Genomic DNA, 19,383 nt, shown 5'->3' with positions numbered 1-19,383 from the left:
ATTACGCACTAAATCCACACCAAAAACCGCATGTGTTACTCATGGTTTTGCTGCAGATCTGACTTGAAAAGGGTGAAATCTGCACAAAAAATTTACATGTTGTGGATTTCAAAATCCACACAGCAGGTCAATTTCCATACGAAAAAAAAAAGTTTGTGAAATCTCATACACTTTGCTGGTAATGTACTACGCTGCGATTTTTCTGCATGAGAATGCTTATGGGAATAAACACCCGTAATCTGCAACATGTGCATGTACCCTAAGGGTCCATATGGTGGGCAATGCTACATATATGATTCCTATACAGCATCAGTAAGCACAATTTGTTGGAACAATCACATTATTTTCCTTGGGATTTTCAAGTTGGTGCCCACACTGAAGACATTAAAATGCCCGGCTTTTCAGGGTCACTTAACAAAGGAATCCATCTAATTAAAAATAAAAATTTGATGGGAATTTAAAGTGAACCTGTCATCAACTTTATGCTGACCTCACTGAGGGCAGCATAGAATAGTGACAGAAATGCTCAGCGGTGTGTGACTCATGAGCTAAAAGTAAGTGGTTGCTGAGAACCAGCATCATAATCATTGCAGCCCAGGCCTGGAAAAGAGTCACATCCACCTGAGAAGAGTCCTGGTTATTCATAATCTCCTGCTCTCTCACCCATCTGCTGATGATTGGCAGTTCTCTCCTAGAGAGAAAGGGAGAAAACTAGGTAGAAGACGGTCATCAGCAGGAGAGCAGGACTTCATGAATAACCAGGACTCTTCTCAGGTGGCCGGGACTCTTTTCCAGGCTCAGTCTGCAATGATTGTGATGTTGGTTCTTGGCAACCACTTATAAATGAAAGACCGCTGAAATCAACTCGCCTGTCTCTACGTCATGCTGCCGTTAGTATGGGCAGCATGAAGTTGATGACAGGTTCCCTTTAAAGACTAAAGAAAAATATAGATCAGACAATAAATGCATTAATTATTACAGAATGTTTGGACCTATTTAAAAAAAACTGGTATTCAAGGAAGGACCTCCACATTAAAAGCTTAGCACTACTTTTATGCCATTACATTGTGAATGGTATGGTCCTACATAATAGTCTCTAAACATTTTGGAAACCTTTGTAGCCATTTTCTAATTGATTTAGAGGTTTTGTGGCTAAAATGTAATATTTTATTAAAAATGTTGCTTTGGCTTACAATATATAGCAACTGCAAAATGCTGTTCTGTGATAAATCCATCAGGCTTGCTGTCTGACAGTTCAATTTCCAGCCTCTCTTCTAAATGATCTTCTAAGGCCTCATGCACACGACCGTTGTGTGCATCCGTGGCCGTTGTGCCGTTTTCCGTTTTTTTTCGCGGACCCATTGACTTTCAATGGGTCCGTGGAAAAATCGGAAAATGCACCGTTTTGCAGCCAAGACCGTGATCCGTGTATCCTGTCCGTCCAAAAAATATGACCTGTCCTATTTTTTTGACGGACAACGGTTCACGGACCCATTCAAGTCAATGGGTCCGTGAAAGAACACGGATGCACACAAGATTGGCATCCGTGTCCGTGATCCGTGGCCGTAGGTTACTTTCATACAGACGGATCCAAAGATCCGTCTGCATAAAAGCTTTTTCAGATCTAAGTTTTCACTTCGTGAAAACTCAGATCCGACAGTATATTCTAACACAGAAGCGTTCCCATGGTGATGGGGACGCTTCGAGTTAGAATACACTACAAACTGTGTACAAGACTGCCCCCTGCTGCCTGGCAGCACCCGATCTCTTACAGGGGGCCGTGATCAGCACAATTAACCCCTTCAGGTGCGGCACCTGAAGGGGTTAATTGTACTATCATATCCACCTGTAAGAGATCAGGGCTGCCAGGCAGCAGGGGGCAGACCCCCCCCCCTCCCCAGTTTGAATATCATTGGTGGCCAGTGCGGCCCCCCCCCCTCTATTGTAATAATAGGTTGGTGGCCAGTGCGGCCCCCACCCCCCCTCTATTGTAATAATTCGTTGGTGGCACAGTGTGCGCCCCCCTCCCTCCCTCTATTGTATTAATTCGTTGGTGGCACAGTGTGCGCCCCCCATCGGCCCCCCCCTCCCTCTATAGCATTAACAACATTGGTGGCCAGTGTGCGGCCTCCCATCTCTCCCCCCCCCATCATTGGTGGCAGCGGAGTTCCGATCGGAGTCCCAGTTTAATCACTGGGGCTCCAATCGGTAACCATGGCAACCAGGACGCTACTACAGTCCTGGTTGCCATGGTTACTTAGCAATAGTACAATAGTAGAAGATTCATACTTACCTGCTGCTGGCTGCTGCTATCTCTGCGTCCGGCCGGGAGCTCCTCCTACTGGTAAGTGACAGGTCTGTGCGGCGCATTGCTAAATGAACTGTCACTTACCAGTAGGAGGAGCTCCCGGCCGGACACGAACATCGCAGCTCCCAGGTAAGTATGAATCTTTTACTATTGTACTATTGCTAGTAACCCGCTGCCACCAATGATCGGGGGGGGGGGGGGAGATGGGAGGCCGCACACTGGCCACCAATGTTGTTAATGCTATAGAGGGAGGGGGGGGCGATGGGGGGCGCACACTGTGCCACCAACGATTTATTACAATAGAGGGAGGAAGGGGGGGGGGGGGGGCGCACACTGTGCCACCAACGAATTATTACAATAGAGGGAGGAAGGGGGGGGGGCGCACACTGTGCCACCAACGATTTATTACAATAGAGGGAGGAAGGGGGGGGGCCGCACTGGCCACCAATGATATTCAAACTGGGGGGGGGGGGGGTCTGCCCCCTGCTGCCTGGCAGCCCTGATCTCTTACAGGGGGATATGATAGTACAATTAACCCCTTCAGGTGCGGCACCTGAGGGGTTAATTGTGCTGATCACGGCCCCCTGTAAGAGATCGGATGCTGCTAGGCAGCAGGGGGCAGCCATGTACACAGTTTGTAGTATATTCTAACTAGAAGAGTCCCCATCACCATGGGAACGCCTCTGTGTTAGAATATACTGTCGGAAATGAGGTTTCACGATCTAACTCATATCCGACAGTATATTCTAACATAGAGGCGTTCCCATGGTGATGGGGACGCTTCAAGTTAAAATATACCATCGGATTGGAGAAAACTCTGATCCGATGGTATAAAAGGGACTCCAGACTTTACATTGAAAGTCAATGGGGACGGATCCGTTTGAAATGGCACCATATTGTGTCAACGTCAAACGGATCCGTCCCCATTGACTTGCATTGTAATTCAGGACGGATCCGTTTGGCTCCGCACGGCCAGGTGGACACCAAAACGACTTTTTTTTCATGTCCGTGGATCCTCCAAAAATCAAGGAAGACCCACGGACGAAAAAACGGTCACTGGTCACGGACCTACGGACCCCGTTTTTGCGGACCGTGAAAAAAAACGTCCGTGTGCATGAGGCCTAAGGCTACTTTCACACAAGCGTTTTTCTTTTCCGGCATAGAGTTCCGTCCTAGGGGCTCTATATCGGAAAAGAACTGATCAGTTTTATCCCCATGCATTCTGAATGGAGAGTAATCCGTTCAGGATGCATCAGGATGTCTTCAGTTCAGTAATTTTGACTGATCAGGCAAAAGAGAAAACCGTGCATGCGCAGACCTTTAAAAATGAGGAAAATAAATAAATACCGGATCCGTTTTGCCTGATGACATCGGAAAAACTGATCTGGTATTGCAATGCATTTTTCTGACTGATCAGGCATTTTTCAGACTGAAAAATGCCTGATCAGTCAGAAAAAATGAAATGCGTTTTCATACGGTTTGCCTGATCAGGCAGGCAGTTCAGGCAACGGAACTGCTTGCCGGAATCAAACAACGCAAGTGTGAAAGTACCCTAAGGCTACTTTCATACTTGCGGCAGTGTGATCCTGCCGGATCCGCCGATTTGGATGTGACTGAAAGCATTTGTGAGACGGATCCGGATGCAGATCCGTCTCACAAATGCATTGCAAGAACGGATCCGTCTTGTATTTTTTTTCACATTTTTACCGGTCTGCGCATGCGCAGGCCGGAAGGACAGATCCGGCATTCCGGCACTAATACATTCCTATGGGGAAAAATGCCGGATCCGGCATTCGGGCAAGTCTTCAGTTTTTTTTGCCGGAGATAAACCCGTAGCATGCTACGGTTTTCTCTTTTGCCTGATCAGTCAAAACGACTGAACTGAAGACATCCTGATGCATCCTGAACGGATTACTCTCCATTCAGAATGCATGGGGATATGCCTGATCAGTTCTTTTCCGGTATAGAGCCCCTGTGACGGAACTCTATACCGGAAAAGAAAAACGCTATTGTGAAAGTACCCTAAGGGCTCTTTCACACTTGCGTTCTTGTCTTCCGGCATAGAGTTCCGTCGTCGGGGCTCTATGCCGGAAGAATCCTGATCAGGATTATCCTAATGCATTCTGAATGGAGAGAAATCCGTTCAGGATGCATCAGGATGTCTTCAGTTCTGGAACGGAACACTTGCCGCAAGGCCGGATCCGGAATTAATGCCCATTGAAAGGCATTGATCCAGATCTGGCCTTAAGCTAAACGTCGTTTCGGCGCATTGCCGGACCCGACGTTTAGCTTTTTCTGAATGGTTACCATGGCTGCCGGGACGCTAAAGTCCTGGCAGCCATGGTAAAGTGTAGCGGGGAGCGGGGGAGCAGTATACTTACCGTCCGTGCGGCTCCCCGGGCGCTCCAGAGTGACGTCAGGGCGCCCCAAGCGCATGGATCATGTGATCGCATGGATCACGTCATCCATGCGCATGGGGCACTCTGACGTCATTCTGGAGCGCCCCGGGAGCCGCACGGACTGTAAGTATGCCGCTCCCCCGCTCCCCGCTCTTACTATGGCAACCAGGACTTTAATAGCGTCCTGGCTGCCATAGTAACACTGAAAGCATTTGGAAGACGGTTCCGTCTTCAAATGCTTTCAGTACACTTGCGTTTTTCCGGATCCGGAGTGTAATTCCGGCAAGTGGAGTACACGCCGAATCCGGACAACGCAAGTGTGAAAGAGGCCTAAGCTGAATTTATGAGCATCAAAGTTTACAGCCAGTCAGGAGAAATGAGAAGGTCTGAAGACCAAGCAATCAAACAGCCAGTCTGACTGATATATCGCAGAAGAGCATTTTGCAGCTGCTGTGTACTGTGAAACATGGAAGCTGCAGAAGGTAATGATTTTAATAATAAAACTTTTGAACAAGAAAACGCTTTTTAGCCCCAAATACATGTAAGGCCTCATGTACATGACCGTGCCGTTTTATGCGGTCCGCAAAGCCGCCCGTGTGCCTTACGCAATTTGCGGAGCGGAACGGGTGGCCCATTGTAGACATGCCTATTGTTGTCCGCAAAACGGACAAGAATAGGACATGCTATATTTTTTTTGCAGGGCCACGGAACGGTGCAACGGATGCGGACAGCACAAGGAGTGCTGTCCGCATCTTTTGCGGCCCCATTAAAGTGAATAGGTCCTCACCCGAGCCGCAAAAACTGCGGCTCGGATGTGGACCATAACTACGGTCGTGTACATGAGGCCTAAATCAATAAAATAGGTGCTCTTAGCTTTTAAACAAAAATAAGGAAATTTCCATAACTATAATAGTTTTGCAGCAAGGAAATGGGAGTCATCTTTTTTTATGCCGTCACCAATATTAAACACCTGGATAACCCCTTTAATTTATGCCGAGGCGCATGCTTTGTCATACTGTATATTAAGTGCATCTTCTGGCGGTCTGTGCACCTAGATTGAAATCAATGCTGGTTAATAGCTGATGTAGATTTAGGTCATCATTTATTCTAGAAAACTGGTGTAAATTATGATAATTGTGTTGGGGTCGATGGCCTCACCCACACCTTGCTCCCTTTTCAGAAATTGGCGAGGGTGGCATAGATTTAAGTGCAATGGCGTTTAAAAAGCCCAAAACCCAGGGTTTGTGTCTTTTTTATGCCTGAAAGGTGTCTTACGTGGATACCTGATTATGAGGAATGACTCCTCCCCAAAATGCCACATCCACATAGCATTGTCCTCGGGCAGCCTGAAGTTTGGTGTGGAAATTGCTCACAGTTGTGGTAGGTGGAAGACTGTTCCTGCCAATACAGAAAAATATGTTAGATCTGTGGAGGTGTAGAAATGATGTTCCCCAATAAGCTCTCGTTTTAACCTAGATGTAACCTCAGCCTTTAACTGACTCAAAGCAGGGTCCGGTCCCTACTATACATTAATGGGAATCTGTCAGCGTCCTCCCGATCCATCTGTCTGCATTGACACATAGCTGTAGTTCACCTGATTAAATCTCTGTTTTTCTTTTGTTGATGTTTTTGTTAATATGCAAATTAGGGCTTTAGTGCAATGAAGGTGTCACCATTGTTCTTGTTGCTCTACTCCTTTCTGTGGTCAGCCCCTCCCTCCCTCCTTTGTCACTGTATGGTCCTATCAATCAAAGCAGCGAGGGAGGAACTGGTCACGGAAAAATGCAGAGCTTGGGTGCAATGAAAGCAATGGTAACGCTCTTGTTGCACCAAATGTCAAATTTGCATATTAGGAAAAAGAGGCTTAACTGAGGAACAGCCTTAGATAAAAAAAAAAAAAAAAAAAAAAAAAAAAAGCGCTAATGTGGTGAACGGCGGCTACATGTCTATGCAAACATAGACTGCAGCCAGCTTATGGGCTGTAGTAGCCATCATCATTAAAGGAGTTGTCTCACCTGAGACATTGGTGGCATATTTGCTAATAACCTAGTGTTTGATTGCATTCTGAAGCTGACGGACTCTGCAGTTTCCTCTTTGTCCTCTCTTTGGGGTACCACCTGCTGCTATGTATGTTTACATGTTTTTATATATTATATGAATTGAATAAAGTATATTTTTATTACGATTAATGAAAGTATCATAGTTATTTTTTTTTTGGGTGGGATTTTGTCTAAATGGATGTTGATTCCTCCAGCTTGCGTTTTCAATAACGCACAAGTTGTATTACAGACAAAATAGTGCAACATGCTGACTTATTTTATCCAGATTATTAGAATCTGTGACGGAGGTGCCTAAGGGAACCAAGCCTTGTAATGATTTATGAAGTGTCTTAATTCTGTCTTGCCAGTAACCTGAATGTCAAGAAAAACATGTTCTGTTTCTCAAAGCACAATGGCGACATTTATTATTGAAAATGGACCTATTGTTTTGCGCAATTTGCCCTAGAAAGCGGGGTTACATGCTTTGCGGGGTCTTTGTGGAATAGAGATGCAACGTTTTTCTCATTTGTGACTTCTTTGCAACTTTAAAAAAAAAGTTGTAAAAAAGTCACAAAGGATATTACAGGTTCCAAAAAGCTGGAATACCCCTTTAGACTGTTCATACACATAAGAACAAACTATTGCTATTTTTTCCAAAAAATCCCATGCATATGCACACTTTGCTTGGCCACACATACATATGTAGTCAATAAGGAAAGGGGAGAAACCTGTCACAAATAATGGGGAGGGGAGGGACACCATAATGACAACAGAAGGGAAAAGACAAAGAACTAGGCCTCAAGGCTAGGGAGAGGGGAAAGGTCACCTCCTAGGAAACTCCTAGGACTGGCCCTGACTCCTGTCAGTAGGTATAGACCCTGAAGGTGGGAAAATACATACGCCGGAACCTAAACCCTAGGAGCCCTGAAATGCCCTAGAGGTGGTGACATGGAATGAAACTACTGGTTCCTTCCCAGGTGAACGAACCAGAGTCTCCCTGAGGCCTAGTAACAACAAGCAGAAGGGAACAACCAAATACAAAGAGCAGTACAACTTATCTTATAGAAAATGGATAAGCAGGAACACAGGTAAGGTCCACACACCAACTCTTCCAAATCAAAGCAGAGAATATCAACTGCATGGTATGAAGTGTGAGACCATACTAAATAGGGAAGCAGTAATGAGCACAAGCTGCACCTGACAAGAGGTGGTCATTACCAAACCACAACACTGAGAATCAAAAGACTGTCAGTTAACCTCACGTGCAGACAGTCTCTCCAATCTTCTAACCTCTGTCACAGAAGGTACCGTGACAAAACCTGATGCTATACACCGGTGGCAGCACTGGTGTATCAGAACAAACGGATGGGGCATCCCCTGACATCAGCCATCAGGTGAGAGTCGAGAGATCCAGTATGCCTTTGATAGTCAGCTAAACATGCCAAAATTGTCGGGTTCGGCTAACAGATCTAATGTTTATGGTTACCTATAGTTTTGTTGCATGACTGGTGAGAAATCAAAGTATCAGTGATGTAAAAATATATATTTTTACAGTAAAAAAAAAAAGGGAACATAAGTGTATAGATAGTTCTACGTAGATTGTAGATAGGACTGAGCTGTCTGCAATCTAGGTAGACCTATCAACGTAGAATTTGTAGAGATACATGTTGCAAGACAATCTCTGTTGTAGAAATAAAACTGCCAGGGAAAGTCGTGTACCTATCAAAGGTCCAGGGCACACAACCCAGGGGACCATGAAAGGGGACAAAACGGAAGCGTTTTCCTCCGGTATTGAGATCCTCTGCTGGATCTCATTACCGGAAAGGAAAAACGCAGATGTAAAAGTAGTCTAAGATTTATTTAAGTAAAACTAGAAAACCCATTTTAACTCCTTCTTGAAAATAGACATACTATTACATCCTTTATGGGGGTCTCCCAACCTGTAATAATGACCACTTCTGTTATCAGTGTTTCATGGTACTTTTCTTACAGGGGCATATCCACAATGGTTGTAATTCCTCCAGCAGCGGCTGACTGTGTGGCACTCCTGTAGCCCTCCCAGGCAGTGCGCCCTGGCTCATTGACATGAACGTGTGAATCTATGATGCCAGCCATGACAACAAGTTCCCCAACATCCAGCAGCTGTTCAAGGAAAAGAAAAAGATTGTAAGAATCATTCATTTCAAGGTTTAGTTGTATCTTCAACACAACCATCTCACACCCTAATATTACAGAGTCCCTGGTAAAAAGTGCCATTTTATTGATTAATACGGCACCCTAAATTTTATGGTCCATCAGTGTACCAGAGGACTCCATGGTAAGCCCAAGCCCCGACACATTAATGGGCCCTTAATACAACAGATCCATAAGAAGACAGACAAATTTAGAGTTGATTTTGGAGCCCATGACTTGGTACCAGGGTCTATTTCTGAGTTGATTTACTATTAGACCTTGTTCTTAGATACAAACTGAAAAGAATGGCGTGGTATTAAACAAGCAGGACGTGCTCAAACCCACATGCAGTTGTGCATCTATATAGGGGAGCAGATCCTGCACTTGTGGCCCGTTACTAATGACGATCCCCAGCAAAAATGCATACAGTGGAGGATGACCGCAGCAAACCACAAGTACCACAATAGACATCCTACACAAGATAGCAATTATGTGGATGTGATAATCAATATAACAATATAACAAAATAATAGCAAAGACAGGTGCACTCTATGGTCTTACTAAACCCTCAAACTGATTTTAAAATTGAGAGATTAGCCAACATATCCTACGGTGTAGGACATGTCTGAGCCCGAGCACCGCGCCAAGGTTTCTCAAGTAGCTCGGGGACCTAACACTCACCTACCTGCGCCGTATGGGCACTACCAGGAGCCAGTGGGCAAATTTCAGGAGCATGAGGCCGACTCACAAACAACTCACCAGTTACCTCCAGCATGTGACCATGCTTGCAATGGGAGGAGGGAGGAGTCTGCGAGTCCCACTCAAGACTGGCTGATATGCTCCTGTAATTTGCCCACTGGCTCCTGGTATAGCCCATACGGCTCAGGTAGGTGAGTGTTAGGTCCCCGAGCTACTTGAGAAACCTTGGCGCGGTGCTCGGGCTCAGACATGTCCTACACCGTAGGATATGTTGGCTAATCTCTCAATTTTAAAATCAGTTTGAGGGTTTAGTAAGACCGCAGAGTGCACCTGTCTTTGCTATTATTTTGTCATATTGTTATATTGATTATCACATCCACATAATTGCTATCTTGTGTAGGATGTCTATTGTGGTACTTGTGGTTCGCTGCGGTCATCCTCCACTGTATGCATTTTTGCTGGGGATCGTTATTAGCAACGGGCCACAAGTGCAGGATCTGCTCCCCTATATATATGCACAACTGCATGTGGGTTTGAGCACTTCCTGCTTGTTTAATACCACGCCATTCTTTTCAGTTTGTATATATAGAGATTTCTGGAGGTGTATAAACTCCAATTTAAATGTGCCTGCTTTCCATCTACAGGCAATATTTAGGTGCACCTGTGAGGCCTGGGCCTTATCAGCCAGTCTTGAGTGGGACTCGCAGACTCCTCCCTCATCCCACTGCAAGCATGGTTACATGCTGGAGGTAACTGGTGAGGTGTCTGTGAGTCGGCCTCATGCTCCTGTAATTTGCCCACTGGCTCCTGGTATAGTCCATACGGCTCAGGTAGGTGAGTGTTAGGTCCCTGAGCTACTTGAGAAACCTTGGCGCGGTGCTCGGGCTCAGACATGTCCTACACCGTAGGATATGTTGGCTAATCTCTCAATTTTAAAATCAGTTTGAGGGTTTAGTAAGACCGCAGAGTGCACCTGTCTTTGCTATTATTTAGTTATATTGTTACCTTGTTCTTAGACCTTATTATTGAAATGTACTTATAACAACTAGTTTACGATTAAATTAAAGTTAATATGCTTCCGTATAGTTGGAGAATGCACCTTCAGAATCATTTCCACTGGTAAGCCCAAGGAACCCCAGCGGGACACCGACTTCACTACTTCCGTACTGTATTTCCCTCCTGTACTGTCGGCCCAGTACCACTCTAGCTTTGAGCACTGCAGATGAATTCAGTTTGACCGTCTGGGTTCTGGGAAACATGGTATGCTCATAGCGACCAGTCTGACTCGTATTAGGCCTCAGCTCAAGGGAAAATTGCTACTTATATCTGACTCAGATTAGTCCTCAGCTCAAGGGAAAATTGCTACTTAAAGGGGTTGTTTTGGGGCTCCTCTCCATTAGTCATAGCAGATAGTCAAATAAAGTGCCTGGAAAAACAGTTTGTTATTTTATCGTTGCTTCTTCATGTGTAAAACAAAACCAACAACATTATTACATCCCTCTCAACAGTTTAATCTCAAAAACATGAAATTAGTCTGGATGCTGTATCAGCCATTACAGCAGTCGGGCCTCATTTCCTGGCCTTCCCCAGCTGCAAGCGCAATGCAGTGACGTCATCCCGCCTGCTGCGGTGATTAGGAAAGCGCACAGGCCAGGAGTCATCTATGCGCTCTTCTGTTCAGCTTATTAAAACTAGGGGGGTGTCACTACTGTAAGGGAGCTGCTAGGAGGGCAACACTACTGTAAGAGCGGAACTAATGGGGCAGCACTATTGTAAGGGGGGGGACTAAGGGGACATAACTACTGTGTGGGGGCACTGAGGGGGCATAACTATTGTGTGGGGGCACATAACTACTGTGTGGGGGCACTAAGGAGGCATAACTACTGTGTGGGGGCACTAAGGGGACATAACTACTGTGTGGGGGCACTAAGAGGGTATTCTACTGTGTTTGGGCACTAAGGGGGTGTAGCTACTGTGTGGGGACACTAAGAGGGCATAACTACTGTGTGGAGACACAGCTGCTGTGTGGGGGCACTAAGAGGGTATTCTACTGTGTTTGGGCACTAAGGGGGCATAACTACTCTGTTGGAGCACTAAGAAGAAATAACTAGTGTGTGGGGCATATAGGGCCCGGGCAGCATATTCTAAAGTAAAATCCTGACCCCTCCTCCTTTCTGGTGCTAATACGTTTTTTTTATTTGTATATTTTTTACATGACTGTGGGTGGGGGGGTTCTTTGGTAAGTGTGGGCGGTTTTGAGTTGCCCCGCAGGAATGAGGTTGTGGAGAAGTTGCTTGAGGTGTGTGTATGTTAATCCAGTGATACAATTTTACATGTATGCAAGCTTTTGCATGTAACCTTCAGCTTTTAGGTTACTTCCCCTCTCCTATAGGTACTTCCATTCATTCTGTGCTAATATGGATTCCACTATATATTTGACAGTATGTGACAAATTATTGTATTTCCAAACGTAGTCATCCTGGGTATTGTATTACCTGTGATCCGCTTGACTTTCCCCAAGGTAGAATATTACTGATCTTGCCATCAGTGATGATGATATCAGCAGAAGTTATAGTTTTGTCAATGACCACTCTTTTACTCCGTATAGTGCTCAGCTTGGATCCTAATGTTACATTCATGCTTCCTAGGGCAAAGCAGTAACAGACTGGTTAGTAGCATACAGCTGATCTCTCCCTCCGTAGACCTTACTTACATGGCCTGTATGGGATTTACATCTCCATAGCCTGTAGGTATGTAGGGGGAGATTTATCAAGACCGACACTTTCTGCACTGCTGGAGGATGCTTTTAAATGGCTTGTCATCTATGAGGCGCATCCTCCGGCAGTCTGTGCGCCTAGATAGACATCTATGGTAGCTCGAAGCTGCAGTAGATTTCTGGCTTCATTTGTGCAAGAAAACAAACATACAGTTTGTAAATTTTTAACGCCACTTTTCTGGCTCAAACTAAATGATAAATCTCCCCCATAATGCTTCATGGTAATCATCCATTGTGGCCTTGGTAGTCATGACTTGTATTTCCACCTCCTTTGTACTGTATATTTCTTTACAAATGTATAAATAGTTTATGTATTCTTAGGGCTTTCCACAACACGGGTACGGCAACCATACAGTCGTGTGAATGAGCCCTAAGAACGTTTTTTTTCTGTCTTATAAGTAATATACAGTACAGACCAAAAGTTTGGACACACCTTCTCATTCAAAGAGTTTTCTTTATTTTCATGACTATGAAGGCATCAAAACTATGAATTAACACATGTGGCATTATATACATAACAAACAAGTGTGAAACAACTGAAAATATGTCATATTCTAGGTTCTTCAAAGTAGCCACCTTTTGCTTTGATTACTGCTTTGCACACTCTTGGCATTCTCTTGATGAGCTTCAAAAGGTAGTCCCCTGAAATGGTCAAATAGCCCTTACTTTCAAAGTTTTCCCAATTTTTCGTCTGACTGACTGACATGGCCACTCGTTTTTCTTTACTTAGCTGCTTTTTTCTTGCCATAATACAAATTCTAACAGTCTATTCAGTAGGACTATCAGCTGTGTATCCACCTGACTTCTCCTCAACGCAACTGATGGTCCCAACCCCATTTATAAGGCAAGAAATCCCACTTATTAAACCTGACAGGGCACACCTGTGAAGTGAAAACCATTTCAGGGGACTACCTCTTGAAGCTCATCAAGAGAATGGCAAGAGTGTGCAAAGCGGTAATCAAAGCAAAAGGTGGCTACTGTGCAAAAAAAGCAAAAAAGCAGCTAAGTAAAGAAAAACGAGTGGCCATCATTACTTTAAGAAATGAAGGTCAGTCAGTCAGACAAAAAATTGGGAAAACTTTGAAAGTAAGGGCTATTTGACCATGAAGGAGAGTGATGGGGTGCTGCGCCAGATGACCTGGCCTCCACAGTCACCGGACCTGAACCCAATCGAGATGGTTTGGGGTGAGCTGGACCGCAGAGTGAAGGCAAAAGGGCCAACAAGTGCTAAGCATCTCTGGGAACTCCTTCAAGACTGTTGGAAGACCATTTCAGGGGACTTCCTCTTGAAGCTCATCAAGAGAATGCCAAGAGTGTGCAAAGCAGTAATCAAAGCAAAAGGTGGCTACTTTGAAGAACCTAGAATATTACATATTTTCTGTTGTTTCACACTTGTTTGTTATGTATATAATTCCACATGTGTTAATTCATAGTTTTGATGCCTTCATAGTCATGAAAATAAAGAAAACTCTTTGAATGAGAAGGCGTGTCCAAACTTTTGGTCTGTACTGTATGTATTTGCTTAAAAGGGAGACTGTAAGAAAAAAGATTTTTTTCTGTCAAGCCTCCACTTGCCAAGTGTCTATTCTCTAACACTGAAGTGTCCTGGGATCTCTTCAGAAAACCCAACCACCACCTCCCCACTCTTGATTGACGGCTCTGCTAGTGTTCATCCAGGAGACCACTATAGCCATCACTCAAGAGCAGAAGAGAGGGGTTGGGGAACATTTAGAGCACAGAGACCAGGATACTTCACTGTTAGGAAACGCCCAGTGTATAATAAGGCCTAAACTGGTTTCCTGGTTACCAATCTAATACTGTTAGATGTTTTGCAGGATCAAAATGTCAAGATAAGTAAGGGTACTTTCACACTAGCGTTTTTCTTTGATCAGTTTTATCCTAATGCATTCTGAATGGAGACCATTCCGTTCAGGATGCATCAGTTCAGTCCCTCTTACGTATTTTGGCTGGAGAAAATACCGCAGCATGCTGCAGTTTTCTCTCCGGCCAAAAATTCTGTTTTTTTACCGGAATGCCGGATCCGGCATTAATTTCCATTGAAATGTATTAGTACCGGATCCGGCATTAAGTGTTTTCTGGTCTGCGCATGTGCAGACCTTTAAAAATGCAAAAATAAATAAATACCGGATCCGTTTTTCCAGATGACACCGGAGAGACGGATCCGGTATTGCAAGAACAGATCCGTCTCTGCGCTTGTCATGCGGAGGACGGATCCGGCATTCCGGTATTTTGAATGCCGGATCCAGCACTAATACATTCCTATGGGGAAAAATGCCGGATCCGGCATTCAGGCAAGTCTTCAGTTTTTTTCGCCGGAGATAAAACCGTAGCATGCTACGGTTTTCTCTTTTGCCTGATCAGTCAAAATGACTGAACTGAAAACATCCTGATGCATCCTGAACGGATTACTCTCCATTCAGAATGCATTGGGATATGCCTGATCAGTTCTTTTCCGGTATAGAGCCCCTGTGACGGAACTCTATGCCGGAAAAGAAAAACGCTAGTGTGAAAGTACCCTTAGGCCTCTTTCACACTTGCGTTGTCCGGATCCGGCGTGTACTCCGCTTGCCGGAATTACACTCCGGATCCGGAAAAACGCAAGTGTACTGAAAGCATTTGAAGACGGAACCGCCTTCCAAATGCTTTCAGTGTTACTATGGCACCCAGGACGCTATTAAAGTCCTGGTTGCCGTAGTAGGAGCGGGGAGCGGGGGAGCGGTATACTTACAGTCCGTGCGGCTCCCGGGGCGCTCCAGAATGACGTCAGAGCGCCCCATGCACATGGATGACGTGATCCATGCGATCACGTGATCCATGCGCTTGGGGCTCCCTGACGTCACTCTGGAGCGCCCCGGGAGCCGCACGGACGGTAAGTATACTGTTCCCCCGCTCCCCGCTACACTTTACCATGGCTGCCAGGACTTTAGCATCCCGGCAGCCATGGTAACCATTCAGAAAAAGCTAAATGTCGGCTCCGGCAATGCGCCGAAACAACGTTTAGCTTAAGGCCGGATCCGGATCCATGCCTTTCAATGGGCATTAATTCCGGATCCGGCCTTGCGGCAAGTGTTCCGGATTTTTGGCCGGAGCAAAAAGCGCAGCATGCTGCAGTATTTTCTCCGGCCAAAAAACGTTCCGTTCCGGAACTGAAGACATCCTGATGCATCCTGAACGGATTTCTCTCCATTCGGAAGACAAGAACGCAAGTGTGAAAGAGCCCTTAACTATCGTAATACAGATACTCATTTAAACCTTAACAAACAGTTAATTCTCCTTTGAACATTTTACTCATTGGGTAAGGTTGCAAATAGACTATATGGACACAAGTATTGTGACCACCTCCTTATTGAATTCAGGTGTTATATTCAGTAGTGATGAGCGGCAGGGGCAATATTCGAATTTGTGATATTTTGCGAATATTTGGGCAAATATTCGCCATATATTAGAGAATTCGAGAATTCGTTATCTCACTCATTATGTTCGTGATTGCGTAAATCGGCAATTAAAAAATTTGCAATAAAAATGGGCAGTACGAAAATTTGCAATCAACACTACTCCTAAAGTCAAAGATATTGCAGCCTTCTCATTGACCCACAAGCTAGAAGCAGGGAGGGACCATGTGTACTGTTTAAAAAATAATTAGAATATTCAAAATTACGAATATATATCACTATATTCTAAATATTTTCGTGAATTCTCGAAGTGCCGATATTCGCTATGAAAATTCACAATTCTAATATTCGTGATCAACACTAATATTCAGTACCAGATGTATAATATCCAGCCCCTAGCCATGCAGTCTGCCTTTACAGAACACTTGTGAAATTTTGTCTTGTTCTAAATAGCTCACTGAATTCCAGTGTGGTCCTGTATACCACGAATAGAACCAAAAAAGAACGCCTCAATGTACAAACTATTAGTCAGGGCAAGGGATAGGAAACCATATAAACCTATAATGTTGTTAAAGAACAAACAACAAAAGAATGCCCAAAATATTCCAAAATGATAATTTATTTAATTGTAATAAACATATCATGATTTATAAAATATTAGAAATAACAAAAGAAATGAAGAACCAGCAGGAAACCGGATGCCGCAATCCACTGGCCTATGCCGCTGCTACCCACCAAAAGATGGGGGACATGTCAGGTATGCCGATGGTGTATATCAGGGTGATTCCACATGAAGTAGCACTAATGATGCTGCTATTGTAAAGTAGAAAGCATATGGTCATCCCCCTGGTACATAACCACTAGGCAAAGTTCAACTCAAAATGCAGTTAAGGAAAAATAGAGCAGATGCTAGAATCTAGCAATGGAGGGAGAGGTTAAACCCTCAGGAGATAATGCGCAAAACCTTATAATAGAGGAGCCCAGCAAATGACTACAAATAGAAATCAAAGCATACCACAGGACATGATGGGGGGTGAAAACAGCAGGCACAGGTCAGGATCGACCGATTATCGGATTTACCGATATTATCGGCCGAAATTCAGGATTTTCAAAGTTATCGGAATCAGCATCTAACCTTGCCGATATGCCGATAACGAATCGCGAACATGGATCTCGCTGCTATCAACGCGATCAATGTTCCCTCAGCAGCACAGGGGAGAAGGAAGCAGTCCATCCCCCCTGTGCCACTGCTGCCGCTGCCACCAGTGAGAGGGCTATGGCAATTGCGCCACCAATGAAGTGAACTCAGTTATTAATTCAAATATAGGAGGCGGGTGAATCATATAGCTGCACCCGACCTTTATGAGAGGTAGCTGCGATCCGCGGCAGTTAACCCCTGCCGCACCTGAGGGGTTAACTGCCGCGGATCGCAGCTACCTCTTATAGAGGTCAGGTGTCGCTATATTTGAATTATCGGGCAAGTTATCTTCATTGGTGGCAGTGGCAGCTTCTGATCGGAGCCCCAGCAGTGTAAGCCTGGGGCTCCGATCAGTTACCATGGCAGCCAGGACGCTACTGAAGCCCTGGCTGCCATAGTCAGCTCCCTGCTGCTGTGTGTACTATGCACAGGGCAGCAGGGAGAGTGCGAAGTCCTATTCACCCTAATAGAGCTCTATTAGGGTAAATAGGACAAGGGATCAAAAGATCCAGGTTCTAGCCCCTAAGGGGGAAATAGTTATTAAATAAAATTTAAAAAAAACCAAAATAATAAGTATACGGTAAATATTTAATCTTAGATATATAATGGCATCTCTTCATTTAACAACAGATTTGTGTAGGAATTCATTTTTTTTCAAAAATGAAAATGCACAGAATATCGGTATAAATTATCGGCTGAAAGTTCACAGGTTATCGGTATCGGCTCTAAAAAAATCTATATCGGTTGATCCCTAGTCCCGGGTCTCAGACCCCACCAATCAGATACTGATGACCTATCTACAGTCATATGTGACTGATATCAGCCGCTCCTCTTATAATGCTCCACTGCTGATATAACCTTCAGAGACATTACATCACATGTGACTGATATCAGCCGCTCCTCTTATAACGCTCCAACGCTGATATAACCTTCAGAGCCTTTACATGCTATGTGACTGATAGCAGCCGCTCCTCTTATAATGCTCCAACGCTGATATAACCTTCAGAGACATTACATCACATGTGACTGATATCAGCCGCTCCTCTTATAACGCTCCAACGCTGATATAACCTTCAGAGCCTTTACATCCTATGTGACTGATATCAGCCGCTCCTCTTATAACGCTCCAACGCTGATATAACCTTCAGAGACATTACATCCTATGTGACTGATATCAGCCACTCCTCTTATAACGCTCCAGTACTGATATAACCTCCAGAGACATTGCATATTATGTGGGGGTGAGGGGCTGGGAAAATGTGAAATGCCACTGATGGGAGGGAAGAGGGGGACACTGGGAGACATAACTTCTTGCTCTGTATAAAGTATAGGTGAGATAGTTGGTGGGCAAAGGTCTGTGAGGGGCTGGAACAACAGGGGGACACAAGATGTGCAGGGGCAGCAGCTTCAGGACTCTCCTAACTTCCCAGTTCCCTCCCACAGTAACTTACCCCAGTGCTGCTGTGTGGAGTAGTGGGACCAGTGAGAGAAGAGAACTGAACTTTATACTGGAGGCACAGTGACTCAGAGAGAGCAGCGTCTCCATTATCTCCTGCTGCCGCCTCGGCTCCTCTGGCTCCGCCCCCTCCTCACACATGATGGAATATCACACTGCAGAGAAGAGGGGGGAGCTGTCTGCTCATGTGCGGTCGGTGAATTTTTACTTTGGAGAAAGGAACAAGTGCTGCAAGGTATTGTGCTGTCCCTTTCACCAAAGTAAAATGATATGTGTGCCAGTGCTGCAGTCCAGCACCTGATAGCAGCCAGGTGCCTGAAAGTATAGTAACTGCCCTGCTGGTGGCTCTGGCTGTAGTATAAGCAGACAGGCAAGGGGCCCACCGGGCATTTCACCAGCTTCCCGGTGAGCCAGTCCGAGCCTGTATATACGTCCTTCTTTATATACAGTTGTGTTCAAATTAATAGCAGTCAGACATCACTAACCTGATCAATCACTGTTTTTGGTAGAAATTATATTTCTACATGGCAAATAATTTACTAGCAGGTGTAGTAGAGTCATGACATGCATGCTGCTGATTCTGTGCAATCACTTATTGAAAGGGGCATGTTAAAAATAATAGCAGTATGGAGTTCAATGAGTGAGGTCATTCATTCTTTGAAAATCAGGTGGCAATTATTGCCCTTATTTAAGGAAGGAAGGCAGCAGATGTTGTACATGCTGGTTACAGTGCATTTCTCTCTGGGTTGTTCCAGACATTGTTCAGAAGAACAGCGTACCTTGATTAAAAAGTTGATTGTAGAGGGGAAAACATATAAAGAAGTGCAGAAAATGATAGGCTGCTCAGCTAAAATGATCACAAATGCTTTGAAATGGCAACCAAAACCTGAAAGACGTGGAAGAAAGCTAAAAACTACCATTCG

At 44.8% G+C, this 19,383-nt stretch overlaps 1 protein-coding gene across 1 annotated transcript in view; it reads right to left on the bottom strand.

Annotated features, from left to right (window-relative positions):
- The window catches only part of LOC120997692 (allantoinase, mitochondrial-like), a 52,072-nt gene that overhangs the window by 21,598 nt on the left and 11,091 nt on the right, over window positions 1-19,383 (bottom strand). Inside the window, 3 exon segments of the mRNA XM_040427919.1 lie at window positions 5,991-6,105; window positions 8,737-8,888; window positions 12,113-12,261. Of these exon segments, the coding sequence (XP_040283853.1) occupies window positions 5,991-6,105; window positions 8,737-8,888; window positions 12,113-12,261 (416 nt within the window).

Source organism: Bufo bufo, chromosome 4 (genome assembly GCF_905171765.1).
Source record: "Bufo bufo chromosome 4, aBufBuf1.1, whole genome shotgun sequence".
In the NCBI taxonomy this organism is placed as follows: domain Eukaryota; kingdom Metazoa; phylum Chordata; class Amphibia; order Anura; family Bufonidae; genus Bufo; species Bufo bufo.
Note: the sequence above shows the minus strand (reverse complement) of the source record. Positions and strands in the feature narration are given on the sequence as shown.